The sequence below is a fragment of the Felis catus genome, chromosome A3, assembly GCF_018350175.1.
Source record: "Felis catus isolate Fca126 chromosome A3, F.catus_Fca126_mat1.0, whole genome shotgun sequence".
Lineage (NCBI taxonomy): Eukaryota > Metazoa > Chordata > Mammalia > Carnivora > Felidae > Felis > Felis catus.
The window spans coordinates 45,547,721-45,562,346 of NC_058370.1; the positions used below are offsets into that span (position 1 = coordinate 45,547,721).

Here is a 14,626-nt window from a genome sequence, read left to right on the forward strand (position 1 = left end):
AAAATTTAAAAGCTTTGTCAATAATATCTAGCTTTTGTAGTAAGCACTAGCTTCCAAGGGTTCAAAACACTGTTACAAATTGGGGTCTGCAAAATATGGCCTGTCATCCAAATTCAGACCACCACATGATTTTCATAAGTAAAGTTCTTTGGGAACACAATCATGTTTATTTGTTACTTGCTGTCCATGGCTGCTTTCTCACTATGAAGGCAGAGCTGAGCAGCTACAACAGAGCCCACGTGATCAATAAAGCCTGAAATATTATCATCTGGTCCTGTACTATATAAAGTATTTGATCTCTATTCTCAATTATATGCCCTCTATGCCCTTGATGATTTCAACTCAAATTGAAGTGTTACCAAGCACCTTCTGCAAGTACAACAGGAACACAACAAGGCAACATTAATGGAGGGAATAGGGTAGATTTTCAAATCATGGACTATTATGATAGAAGAATGTTTCGGCAGCAGGACATGTATAGTCAGATGACACAGCAGGTGTGGGCTCCAAGGAGCACACTGGTCAAAGGAAAAGGAGGGAACAGGAGTGAGAAAGCCCCCTGCATGACTTACCCAGTGACGGTTCACAGAAGGAGCAGGAGACGAGGAGCCCAGGAGGGCTAAAACTGCACACATGAACATGAGTCTGCTAAAGAAGCATTCAAGTCGGGAGAAGCTGAGGTTAGGGAAGAAAATAAGCTAAGCTTTGTCCTCATTATCGTTAAAACACCTCTTAGAATGTCAGATGAGATCACAAGTGGGCATTTTAAAAGGCAAATGTGGAAATAAGAAGCAAGGTCTGGACAAAAGCCTTGAGTGGGAGTTGCATGTCACCGATGAAGGCCCTAAGGAGGCAAAGTGTGCAGTGACAAAAGAAGAGGCTTAAGCCCAGAACCTTGGTCGACTCCTGGAATTTGGGGTCAAACAAAAAAAAGGGGCCAAGAAATGAAGACACAGGAAGCGAGAGGACCCAAAACAGTGCTGAGCCACAGAATCAGAAAAGTATTTTACAAGGGGAATTTTCACTACAGTTTAAACTAATATTTTCTTAAGTCAAAAATTTTTATTCATTAAAATTCAAAATATTTTAAAACCTCTAGATTGCTGTGGACTATGCTGGGACTTTCATTCTTGGTTGATTTTTCTTTAATGAAAGTCTCAGAAGTGAAAGGGGTCAATCACTACCTAGAAGTCTCGCCCCTCCACAAAAAGCTCTTCATGACACACATGCATCATTCGTGTGCCTGTACACACAACCCTCCTCCCCACCAATATTGGGTCTCTGCCATTCGAGGGCCTCACCCTCTGTGTGGGTGCACGGACTAAACCACTACCCTCCATCACGTGCATATGCCCACAGAAGAGCCAGGTTCTGTTTCCCAGGGCACTAGTACCAAGGTGCGGGTGGCCAGTGGCTCCACCCCACACCACAGAGCTGCTGTTTGCTCCACTGCACTGCAGGTTCTGCTTCCTCTGTCAGAGTTTCTCTAAAGCAGCACTACTGACATTTGGGGCCAGATGTTCTCTGTCATGGGGTAGCAGGGGCCCTGTCCTGTGCTGGTAGGGTGTTTAACAACATCGCTTGCTACTACCCAGTAGATGCCTGTAGCACCGCCCCCTCCCCAGTTGTGACAACCCAAAATGTCTCCAGACAGCACCCAATGTCCCCTGGGGGGGCAGAGCTAGCCCCAGTTGTTGCTCAGGGCTGCTAATCGTTGCCTGGCCTCTGATCTATGCTGTCTTCTTCCTCACCTGCACCTACTTTCTTGTTTACATTTCTCCTATTCCACCCACCACAGTGTCCACCATAGGTATGCTATGTCAGCGTCTTGGCCTCAGCCCTTGCTTTCCTTTTATTCCTCTCCCCACTCAGCTTATTTCTCTGAAGTCATAAATATTTCTATCATATGCATTATTTGGTGTCATAAATATTTCTATCATATTTCTATCACATGCATGCCATGCGTATGTGTAGGGAAAGTACACGTGTTTGCAGAAACGTCCAGAGAGCTCCCTCGGACCCTGGGAACACCACCAGCCTGAGGCTCTTCTTTGTGATGTTCATTTGTTGCTGAGTATTCAGCAAGGGCTTTCTTCCCACCTACCACTGGGTTTATGGGAGCACAAGGGTATTTGTGGGATGATTTGTTCATATACAGAATTTCCTCTCCATGTGTAGGAATTTTACAAGAACAAAATTTTAAAAAATCCTAAAAGAAAAATATCACAACACTCCACATGACAAATTCATAGTGGGATTAGAGGGATAATTATTCAGTCTTGTAATGTAGCCCAATACATCCATAGTATTTCTTGCAGTACTATGAGCAAAAGAACAAGAACAAAACTCTTCAATTTCATGAACTTACACCACACACACACACACACACACACACACACACACACACACACACACACTAACCTGGCGAAAGACTTCGTTCACAAAGTTGACATAACCTCGTGTTGACAAGAGAATCCGCTGCACCATTTCATACACTGTGCGGTGCTCTTCTTCAATGCTACAAAGGCTGGAGTTGCTGAGTCTTCGGTCAGACAAGGTGCTGCTGTTGGAATGGTTTCTGTCCTGCTCTGTGGGCCCACCGCCATCCAGCTCCGGTGCTCTCTCTTGCCCTGCACCACCACCAACAGTCTGGAAAAAAGTCATTACCACTTCTGAGAGAGCCTTGTCTTCAACCCTCAAGAACACCCAGTGAACCTGAAGGCTTGTTTCATCTTAAAGAACTCTGGTAACCGTCAGCTTAACAGCAAGCTGGACAACAGCATTGCTCGGAGCACAAGGGGTTCCAGGACCTGTACTCACCAATTTTCCAATTCACCAACTAACCCCTCTCCAACTCAGTTATGTTAACAGGAAAACTACTAAATTATTGCAAGGAGGTGAGGTTGTGAAAGTCCAGCAAACTGCAAACTTTAATTTACATTTGTAAAATCACATAACAAATTGTGTCAGTGAATTTACACTATGATCACCTCTGGCCTCTAAATTCAGCACTTACTCTACGGTCACAGAGATCTTGAAGTTCAGTGGAATTTTTGCAGCCACAATGTTGGAAAGCATCATTTGATTCAAAAGATTAAATGATATCTGATGGAAGAGTGTCAAGATCTTTAGAGGGTATTTTATGAGAAGAATTTTGATCCGAGTTTTATATTCAGAATCTCAGACTGAACTTAACTGAAATATTTACAAAACTTTAAATATTTAGAAAACTTTATGAGCACAAGGAAATAAAATAATTCATGCAATGACTCACAAAGTTTAATGTTGAATTCTGCTCTCATCTCCCCATAGAACTAAAGGTTTCCTCCAAATAAAATACACATATAATTTTGCTTTGTTTTTATAAATTCCACTATTACTTTTTAAGTGTCAAAAATGTATAAGCCAAATACCACTAAACTTCTACCCACTGTGAATATGTTTTACAAAAAGTGATAACATATGAGTAGTACAAAATAATAATTTCAGTAACTACCAAGGACAGTTTGAAAGCAGATATCCAAATAGCAATCTCTAGGGAAAATTAATGGAAGATTATATTTATAACAATTTTTCTCTTCATGCCTTAGCTATTTAAGTCTGTGTGGCTTATCAAAGGCACTGTCATACTGTGAGATGAGCTGTCCTATAGAAATTATTTCATCCTTCTGACGCATCAACTATCTTCTGAAGAAAAATAAAATTGTACTCATTTTTCTGATATATACACACACACACACACATACATATACATATATATACATATATATACATATATATGTATATGTATGTGTGTATATATAGATAGATATAGATATAGATATAGATATAGATATAGATATATAAAGGTTGGATTAAGTTTAATGTCTCCTGTGGCTCAATAACCTGTGACTTTTTGATCAATAACTCCCATTTTCCTCATAGGCAAAAAAAGAAGAAAAAACCCTCATGTATATATACACATATGGCAGCAAATTAAAAACTGCCACAAATTTGGGGCGCCTGGGTGGCTCAGTCAGTTGAGCATCCGACTTCAGCTCAGGTCGTGATATCACGGCTCGTGAGTTTGAGCCCCATGTCGGGCTCTGTGATGACAGCTCAGAGCCTGAAGTCTGCTTCAGATTCTGTCTCCATCTCTCACTGTGCCCCTTCCTCATTCATGCTCTCTCTTTCTCTCAAGAATAAAACATTTAAAAAAATTAAAAAAAAAAATGGCCACAAATTTGATCTACACAGGCTGTGTGACTGTGTTAACAAGTGTAATAGAGTGGAAGAGACCTGTTCCAGTTTCAGGCCCAGGCCAAAAGGCTGACAGTTACCACTTCCCATCTTTTGGAACATTTGCTAATAGAGCCCTGAATAGCCAGGGAAGAAGTCTCGCGACCCTACCAGAGAGACTGCATGGAAAGAGAGGCCCTGCTGAACCCTACTTTCCAACTGCATCCAGGCATTTGAATAGTCATCTTGAACCAAGATGCCACCAGCTGAAGACCACCACCCGCTGACCTCAATACCACATGAAGCACAAGAATTGCCCAACTAAATCCTGCCCAAATTCCCTACCCCAAAAGTATAATGTTTAGTGTGACAAAAGGGCTATTGTTTTAAGCCACCAAGTTTTGAAATCATTAGATAACTAATTGGATAACACAACTATTAGGTAATTTAAACAGTATAAATAAAGAAATAGGTTTAAAGGTACCAAGTAATTTAAAAAATGTACTCTGAACAAACATACAGAAAACCAGAAATAGACCCATAAATACAAAGAACTGGTGGCTGCCAGCAAAGGGGATGACAGGACAGGCAACATGGGTGAAGGGGAGTGAGAGGTACAGGCTTCCAGTTATGGAATGGATAAGTCAAGGAGATGAAAGGCACAGCATAGGGAATATGGTCGATGGTATTTAATAGCACTGCATGGTGACAGGTGGTAGGTGAGCACAGCATAACATACACACTTGTCAAATTCTATGTTGTACACCCGAAACTAATGTAACATCGTGTCAGCTGTATTTCAATTTAAAGAAAATTAAAATAAACTTTAAAAAATGAAAAGTGAGTTCTGTTATCCAAATAGAACACCAGAGATGGATTTCCCATCATACTGTAAACTGAAAGCTTCTCTTGATAGAACAATGCTTTCCTTAGCCTTAGTCCCTACTCTCCCCACAAAAGGCCACTTTCTAAAAGCATCTTTATGTTCTGACAGACGTTTATAATGGCAGTGAGTGATGAGAGTGAAAGCCAATTGATAATCCAAGTCTCCTCATTCCTTATCTCTTTCATGAAGATTAACAGTAAAAGCATAAGTAAGAATTAATAATGGAGAGAGTCCATTTTCCACCCACTAAAACCAAGCTGGAATTCTCAACTACTATTTGGTATTAGTTGATTCTGGTGGCAAATGCAAAAATAGTTTTTACTTCTTCGGCACATGATGAAGCCTCCGTCAGCGAAACAGACCTATCTGAAGCAGACCAGGCCTGCACTGCCAGGACTCAGGAAATTGCACGATGCAGGCTGCCACTTAATCCTTCCCACCACCCCTCCCCAACATCCTGGTTTCTTCTCAACCAACAGCTCATATTGAGACTTGTTCACTCCCAGGGTCAAACTAAACGGGGACACTCACAAAGAAGGTATGAAACGAGAGGATGCAACTGCCCTTCTATTGGTGATGCCTGATGCCACTCAACTTCCTTGTCATGATTTGCCTGCATGGTTGGGGGCAGACTGCATTTGCCTTGGCAGAGCTCTAGGACACAGAAAGTACTAGAGTGGAAGTCAACAAACAAATGAGTTTGTATAACGTACAAATTCGTATAGGGTTGTCAATTTGTGTAATTCACTTTTTCTAACTGTTCATCCCACGAAATACAACAATTTCAGGAAACCCACAGCCCATGAATCATTATTGAAGAACTGATTTACAATTAGTAAAATTATAAATAAAAAATTATAATACAAATAAATGTGATCAACTGATACCATCTCAAACTTTCTTTTACATTCCCAAATGGATTTTTATGGGTTATAATGTCAGTTAATGTGCTTATAGAATTGGTAAAAAATGGTCACCGCTGACATTTTAAAATCACCCCTCTGCTTTCTCTAATGTATACTGAAGTACTTTTATCTCATACAAAAATGAATTACTGGGGCACCTGGGTGGCGTCCAACTCTTGACTTTAGTTCAGGTCATGATCTCATGGTTCGTGGGTTCAAGCCCTCCATCGGGCTCTGCACTGACAGTGCGGAACCTGCTTGAGATGCTCTCTCTCCCTCTCGCTCTGCCTCTCCCTCACTTGTGTGCTCTCTCGCAAAATAAACAAACTTTAAAAAAAATGAATTACTAAAGACTAAATAATACTTCACTAAAAATATTTTCAGCTGAAATGATGCACCAAGAATGTTCAGGTTTATACTGTTGTTGCCAACACAATATATGGGATATGAGAGCAACTATATTTTCGTTCTCCCTGAATGATGCCACTGAACAAGAGTATTTGTTAAACCAGACTCTCCAAGGTGGTAAGAAAACTAAGTCTAGACGATGTATTGATTCCTTTCCTCCCTGATGAAAACTAATGTCAAAGGTATTAATTCTAGATCCGGAAGTAAATTCACTTTGGAAAACACACACACACACAGAAACACACAATCTCTCATCTATGACCTTTAACACAGAATGGCAAAAGTGTGAACTCTATTTGGAAGCAGCACTTAAAATACTGTTTTAAAGGGATTTTTACAAGAGCAGCATATTCTTTGAAAAGAGATTTTTGGATCACCTCATTTAGTGATATTCACTTTACACAGGCAAAATTATATTACATTTGAAATTCCAAATAAAAAATTTCAGGAAACAAAATTATATGTGCTTTTACTCCCGCAACTCTGCCCCCCAAATCTAATATTCAGGTGCTTAAATTGCCTTTTCTCAGGTACACTGTAAACGAAGAGAGGAACACAGTGGACACATGTGAGATGAGGTGGGAACACAGCTGTACAGGCACAGAAAGGACTACAGGAGACAAGTGGTCTGCTGAGTAATGACCATGCCTTGATCTCCAGAACCTTAGAGTATCTTACTTTTTATGGCAAATGGGATTTAGCAGATGTGGTTAAATGAAGGATGTGAGAGGGGAAAATTATCCTAGATTATCTGGGTGGTCCCAATGTAATCACGAGGATCTATAAGGAGGCAGGAGGATCAGACACAGAGAGAGCAATGTGAAGATGGAAACAGGGACAGAAGGTGTCATGATGAAGGTCCATGAAACACAGAATGCAGGTAGTCTCTAGAAGCTGGATGAGAAAAGGAAATGGATTCTCCTCTAGAGTCTCCAGAAGAAACACAGACACCTTGATTTTACCACACTGACACTGATTTTGGACTTCAGACCTCCAGAAACTCAAGATAATACATTTGTGCTCTTTCAAGCCACTAAAACTTTGTGGTAATTTGCTACCGTGGCAAAGAAAACTTACAACAACTTACTGTGAGGCATATTAATAGTCTATACAATGGCAGTGGCCATTTCTAGGTGCAGCCATCTGCAGGGTGTGGAAGCACTGGGCCTGGAGAGTTGTCTTCCCATCACCCATTCCCTTCCCTAACGGATGCATGGTGCTCCATGTGCCTCCTCCCCTGCAGCCCAGGTGACTCACAGGAAGCTGACCCCATCCACAGCACCAGGGATTGGAAGCCAATCATGTCCCTACTGGGCCATTCACATTGCTTTAAGGCAATCAGTGCCTTGTTATTGTTCTACAAGAGGCAAGTAACTAAGTTGTTCCACTCAGACAAAAGGGAAGGGATGGGCTTTTTTTTTTTTTTTTTTTTTTTTTTTTAATTTGATTCAAGTTAACACACAGTGTAGTATTGGTTTCAGGAATATAATTTACTGATTCATCACTTACATACACCCAGTGCTCATCCCAACAAGTGCCCTCCTTAATGCCCATCACCCATTTAGCCCATCCCCTCCAGTAACTCTGAGTTTGTTCTCTCTTTAAGAGTCTCTTATGGTTTGTCTCCCTCTCCGTTTTTATCTTTTTTTCCCTTCCCTTCCCTTCCCCTGTGTTCACCTGTTGTGTTTCTCAAATTCCACAGAGGAGTGAAATCATGGTATTTGTCTTTCTCTGACAGACTTATTTCGCTTAGCATTATACCCTCTAGTTCCATCCACATTGTTGCAAATGGCAAGATTCCATTCTTTTTCATTGCCCCGGCAGCAACTTCTTACTAGACATGTCTCCAGAGGCAAGGGAAATAAAAACAAAAATGAACTATGGGATCTCATCAAGAGAAGGGCTTTTTATTTTTGGGTTGTCTCTGAATATGAACAAGGAGGGCAGTGCCCCAGTTGTTGGCAGCCATCTTACAATCTGAGGGGAAGCTGAAGACAAACCTGCCAGAGGGAAAGGGCAGAGGAGGGAAGACTGTAGAGAATCATGGAAAGAGTGTGAGTGAACCATATTCTCTGCCAGCCCTGCCATGAGCTTATTTTATGAAATTAAAATGTTTCTTTTTTATCTTTAAGACAGTTTGAGTTATGGAGTTTTTTTGTTGTTGTTGTTAGGATGATATAACCATCCGAATTGCTTCAGGAGGCCAGACGTTTATAACACTAAAAAACCAGATAATAAAAGTAGATGACTCACAAGTGTGAATGGCCACTTAAGGAAAAAAATCAGAATCTTGAAGCAGTGGTTAATCTGCTATTCTTGTTACTTCTCACCAACCAAATGTATTTTTCAAGAATGAGAAACTTATTTTCAATAAATACAGGTGACGGTTTTCTAAAATTTTAAAACCAGGTAGGAAAAAGTCACAGCCTTTAAATAGACTGCTCTGAATCGACCTGACAACACAAGATGTAATATAAAATTTATCAAGGGTGTGACTGAGTTTCTTATATATGGTTTCATACAAATTTTTGTCTACCTGATAAGTTTTAGTTTTTGTCTACCCGATGGGTGAGTAAAGGTCTCTCAACGGTCCAGAACCGTGTTCCCCTGACTGATGGTGAAATCTTGGCTCATTTTTATTTCCTCTTCTGTGAACTTCTGTTTTATCTCCTTTTGTCTGTTTTGAATTGTTTTTGAGTTGAATTGTTTGTCTTCTTGTCAATTTGTAGGCACTCTCTCTATATTAGAGGCATGAACTCTTTTAATAGCTAAGATGTCATGAATACTTTTCACAGTCTGTGTGTGGCTTTACTCTATCTTTGCACATACAAACCTTTTTCACATTTTTTAAATAAGGTGGAACCTCATTTCTTCTATGGCTTGTGGGTCTTGTCTCTACCTAACGTAGTCTACCACTTCCCAAATGTATATGTTCCCCTAGATTTTCTCCCAAATTTATTGCTTTGTTCTTATATTTAGACCTTAAATCAATTTAGAAATTAAATCAATCTGACATCTGACTATGTATGTGATACAAATCAAAGTTCAGAGAGAAAGAGAGACAGAGAGACTGAGTTCTTTGAGCTCTCAGGGCTATAGATTAGATTCGATATTCAATGTTATGCAGTCTCATTTCCTAAAAAGAACCTGTGGTTTCTGTCTGGAAGGCTGTGTAATTTTTTTCTTAATCAATGTAAGCCAAATGTCTGTTAGGTCTGTGTCTGTTTAGCTAGATCTCTCTGGCACTTGAAGGCCTTTTTAGTCTAAATCATGACTTTTTTTCAGCTCAAGTAAACATTTCATTAGATCAATTATCACTTCTGATTTTTTCTCCTTTTGTCCTCATGAAGTGCAAGGTAGGTCTGGGCCTGTCCTCAGATCTTATTTATTAACTTCTGATTTTCATCTCTTTGAATTTCTCCTCAATATTGTAGGATATTTCTTTGGAAAATCAACTTTGTTCTCAGCAGAGATCATTACAATCACCAGTTTATCTATTAAAATTTTAAATTAATGAATTTATAGTTTTTTAAATTAATGTTTTTTTAAATTTTTTTTTAATATTTATTCATTTTTGAGACAGAGAGAGAGAGAGCACAAGTGGGGGAGGGGCAGAGAGAGAGGGAGACACAGAATCCAAAGCAGGCTCCAGGCTCCCAGCTATTAGCATAGAGCCCGACGTGGGGCTCGAACTCACAAACTGCAAGATCATGATCTGAGCCAAAGTCGGATGCACAACCGACTGAACCACCCAGGCGCCCCTAAATTAATGGTTTTTTAAAGCTTTCTTTTAAAACTTTCATTAAGTCTTTTGTTGCTTTTACTGGAATTGTATCCCCCTCAGACATCTTTGAAACAAGATTCTCCAGTTCTTCAGTCAGTTCTTATCAATGGGGCCACACGCTCTGGACCTCAGTTTGGTGCTCCTTCATCAAGGTGCTAATAATCACTCAGCTGTGTGCACTCTCCCAGCTCAGGCCTAGGTCACACTTCTGGAAACTCCAGAGTATCAGCAAACCTGCTCTAAGTGGACCTCACTTTCTGCATAAAACCATTACCCTGCTGTGGAGTGGCTGCTCTCAAACTTCCCCACGTGGTCCTGCTCTACCTGGTGCAAAGTCTCTAAGTAACTCAGCCTTCTGGGAAAGTAACTCAGCCATTTGTGCAGGACTAAGGCTGCAAAAGAGAGTAGGTACACTACAGGCCCCATACAGAAAGAGGTCTTCACTAAAGGCCTCGGGGAGAGACAGATTTCTCTTCCAGGGATTCTATCAGGGCTTAACAAGCACTCTGAAATCCTGAGATGGTCTTCCACTCCTTCCCCTGAGATCCCAGAGGGCATTTGGCAGTCTCATGGGTCCTCTCCATGGCCCACCTGTGTGATTCCTGAGGGTCTTCCTGTTGTTGGGGACTGGGGAAGCCAACACAGGCCCCTGGTCTTATGCTCCAAGGTCACTGGTACTTGAGCAAAAGAGGGAAAATGAGAGAGCCAGGAGTGTGCACACAACAGCCATCTCTCAGAATGTCTCCTTGGCCCCCAAGGTTGCCTTGTCATGGCAGTGTCAACAGAGCACTGAGAGTGCGGCCTCAGAGCTTCCCCTGACACCTCAGCAACACAGACAAAGCCACCAATAAATCAGTCCCCATAACCAACATCCCTTAAGAACCAAGAACCCTAATAACCAATTACTTTGGCATGTGTTAGTGTATTCTTACCTAAGTAAAAGAAGATGATGAATGGCATACCTGTATGATTTTGGGCAACACATCAACTCCATTTTTAGTGTTTTGTGTTGTAGTTAAATACTTTTTTTCCAAAAAGAAAGTGACAATCCACTTAATGAAAACAACGCGAGCTGCCATGTATGGAATTTTTGTACTGTAAATGTTTTCATTGTCTCGAGTTGTAGTAATGTACACTGGCTTTGGTCTCATATGGGGGATGTCTGGAAGAAAAAAGAGCACATATCAGGTTAGTGAATGTAACCCCCACAGAAGATTCAATTTAACCAAGCAGATAAATATCTGTCTGTTTGAACTGCGACTAAAAAGAACAAGAAATTATTAGAAATGACATCTTTTGGTAGGCTTGTTTCTGATTCTGCCTTGCAACCTGACCAAGATGGGATGGTGGGTACTGCTGTTGTGTGCTTGTTACAACTGTGGTATATAGCTGTGGAAGTACTAAGCTAACAACTCTTTTTAACAAATTTGAGAAATGACAGATTATAAGCCTAAAAATATTTTCACATATATTATAGTTTATTTTATCTTTATTTTATGACAAAATAATTTAATCTTATTTTATGACAAAAAAAATAAAAGCACATATACACATTTTTTCATCATTTTAGGTATTTTAACATCCAATACTACACTAACCATAATCCACTGGACTTTTAGTCTTATATCCTTTTCCCTTTAGATGAATCCAAAGAATAAAATCAATACAATCTACTTTATGTTAGAAAGAATTCATCTTTGAGGTATCAGACAAATTAATAAGAGGTCCATTCCTCAATCTTTAAATTCCATAATCAATACAAAAAATTACATGGTGTTGGGTTTGAGATACTACTTGCTGTATGTCCAATTCTCATACTAACTTGTATCCACTTGGAGAAACCTGCATGAAGCAGTTCTCAACAAATAACTTTTAATTTCAGCACATTAATAATATGTTTTCTATATGAATATAGACTATAAAATCAGAAACAAATTCTGAAAAAATATACCCATATATAGTTAACAAAATACACATCTCAGTACCTCTAAAGTTTAGTACTTCTACATCTTTCAAAATGCACCAAGTTTTTGCTATTTTTCCCTTCTCCAAGCATGCATGTGTGTTTGTGTGTGTGTATGTGTAAATAAACACCCTAAGACAACTGAATTAGTAGTCCACATTCTCCAGATGGATTAACGTCTGTCGTGATCTTCCCCTTCCAAAATTGTTCCTGATCCCGGGTGCCTGGGTGGCTCAATTGGTTAAGCATCCGACTTCAGGAAAGGTTATGATATCAAGTTCATAGGTTCAAGCCCTGCATTGGGCTCTGCACTCACAGTGTAGAGCCTGCTTGGGATTTGCTCTTTCCCCTCTCTGCCCCTCCCCCACTCATGCTGGTTTTTTTTTTTCTCTCAAAATTAAATAAACAAAAATAAGCAAAATTGTTCTTGATTATTCATCTTAACTAATTTCAACTGCTTTAAAACAATAGGGAGAGAAAAATTTGCCCCCCACTGCCACCAAGCTAAGGGTACTTCTGTCCTATGAGCCCTCATTTCTTTTCCTTTTTAAAAATTTTTTAACATTTATTTTAGAGAGAGACAGACAGAGTGCAAGAGGGGGAGGAGCAGAGAGAGAGAGGGAGACCCAGAATCCAAAGCAGGCTCCAGGCTCTGAGCTGTCAGCACAGAGCCCTATGCGGAGCTTGAACCTACAAACTGTGAGATCATGACCTGAGCCCAACTCAGATGCTTAACCGACTGAGCCACCCAGGTGCCCCATGCCCTCATTTTTTATAGAAGAAAAACTTTATCAGCTAAGTTAGAAACTCCCTTATGTTTCCTTCCTTTCTGGAGTTTACTGTCCCTGGGGTGCCTAACTGCCCTAGCATTGGTCCCGCCATAAGCTATAAGCAGCACCTGCTGGATGGAAGATCCAGTATAAAAGGGCTTACTGTGGGCAGCTGTGTAGCCTGGGCTGGCTTGCCTAGCCACTGAGCAAGGTCTGGGGTCTCACCATACCCCGCCACTCCTAAGAAAAGACCTAAGGGAATGCAAGTTTTTTTTTAACATTAAAAGTTTTCAATATAATTACAACCAAAAACCCATAACACATGTCAAATTATTCTGAGTACAGGAGCCATAGTCCCCTTTATTGCTGTGAGATGAGGTACCTCTTGAAGCTTGTACAAATAGGTAAAATCATTTACTAGGAAACTTTAAGCCTCTTGCAATAAAGTTACCATTAAATATAAGAATAAAATGGCTATTTTACTTAAAAATAATCAAAGGCCACTTTGAAAGAGACTGGACAGCTTCCCTGTGGACATCCTCTAGATACAACCCAATGTACTTACCAAGTACAGGTTTGTAGATGTTTGTTAACTTAGTAAATGTTGGAAATAAATGAGGAAGATAATATTTTCGGAACAATGTAAAAAGAAATGTAAAACCAGTATCTTGATTCTCCTTATTCTTCCACTCCAAGCTTGCAGCCTTTGGATAATATGTGGAAAAGAACATATGTACATTTACATTTCAACTTAATGTATACTAAACTGAAATGCTGTTATCTTATTAAAATTCCTGTTCTAAACACACAAAAAAATATTTTGACAAATAATGTTGACAATCATGTAATGAAATTGTATCTTAAAACTCAAACGACAAGAAAAAAAGCTTCAAAGAAAAGACCTAAGGGAATGCAAGTTTTTTTTTTAACATTAAAAGTTTTCAATATAATTACAACCAAAACCCATGACCAAAATGGTAACTACGTGAAACACGGTTTTACTGAGTATTAAAAAAAAAAATCACACAATGATATCATATCTTTTTAAACTGGCTCTACTACATCATGCCCTTATTTTTCCCCACATGTTTTCTATAAGGATTTAATATTCTTTCTGCCCTTAAACATTTAGTCAGATGTAATCTGGTGGGTTTTTTTTTAACACAAAAAAGGCCATTTATAATAAACAGGAATTTTTTAAAATTTGGTTTAATGTTTATTCACTTTTTGAGAGATGGAGACACAGCGTGAGTGGGGGAGGGGCAGAGGGGGTGGAGGAGACAGAATCAGAAGCAGGCTTCAGGCTCTGAGCTGTCAGCACAAAACCCGATGCGGGGCTTGAACCCATGAACTACAAGATCATGACCTGAGTAGAAGTCAGATGCTTAACCGACTGAGCCACCCAGGCACGCCTATAATAAACAGGAAATAAAGAAATAACCCCTTGCAAGGATTTCATGCAAAATCAGTATCATTAAAAGGCAAAGCTATGGAAACTTTTCTCCTTATTAAAAGCACTCCACAGGCTAAGATAAGCCAGGCCTGCCAGTCCACCTGTACCTGTTACTAGTTCTTAGTACTTGTTAGAACACAGAGTGCTCTAAAGCAGAGCTTCCCAACTTCCTTCATGATGCAGCCCACTTAGAAAATGAAAATACTTTGTGCAGCATCTGAGGTAAAGGGATGTGGAAC

General features: G+C 39.9%; 1 protein-coding gene across 7 annotated transcripts in view; it reads right to left on the reverse strand.

Moving 5' to 3' along the window:
* The window catches only part of RALGAPA2 (Ral GTPase activating protein catalytic subunit alpha 2), a 324,755-nt gene that overhangs the window by 236,589 nt on the left and 73,540 nt on the right, over positions 1-14,626 (reverse strand). For all 7 annotated transcript variants that reach the window (XM_019826890.3, XM_045053931.1, XM_019826892.3 and 4 more), the window contains exons 8-10: positions 13,500-13,638; positions 11,164-11,363; positions 2,422-2,649 (exon numbers count right to left, since the gene is read on the reverse strand). In XM_019826890.3, the coding sequence (XP_019682449.3) occupies positions 2,422-2,649; positions 11,164-11,363; positions 13,500-13,638 (567 nt within the window). The remainder of the gene's footprint in view (positions 1-2,421; positions 2,650-11,163; positions 11,364-13,499; positions 13,639-14,626) is intronic.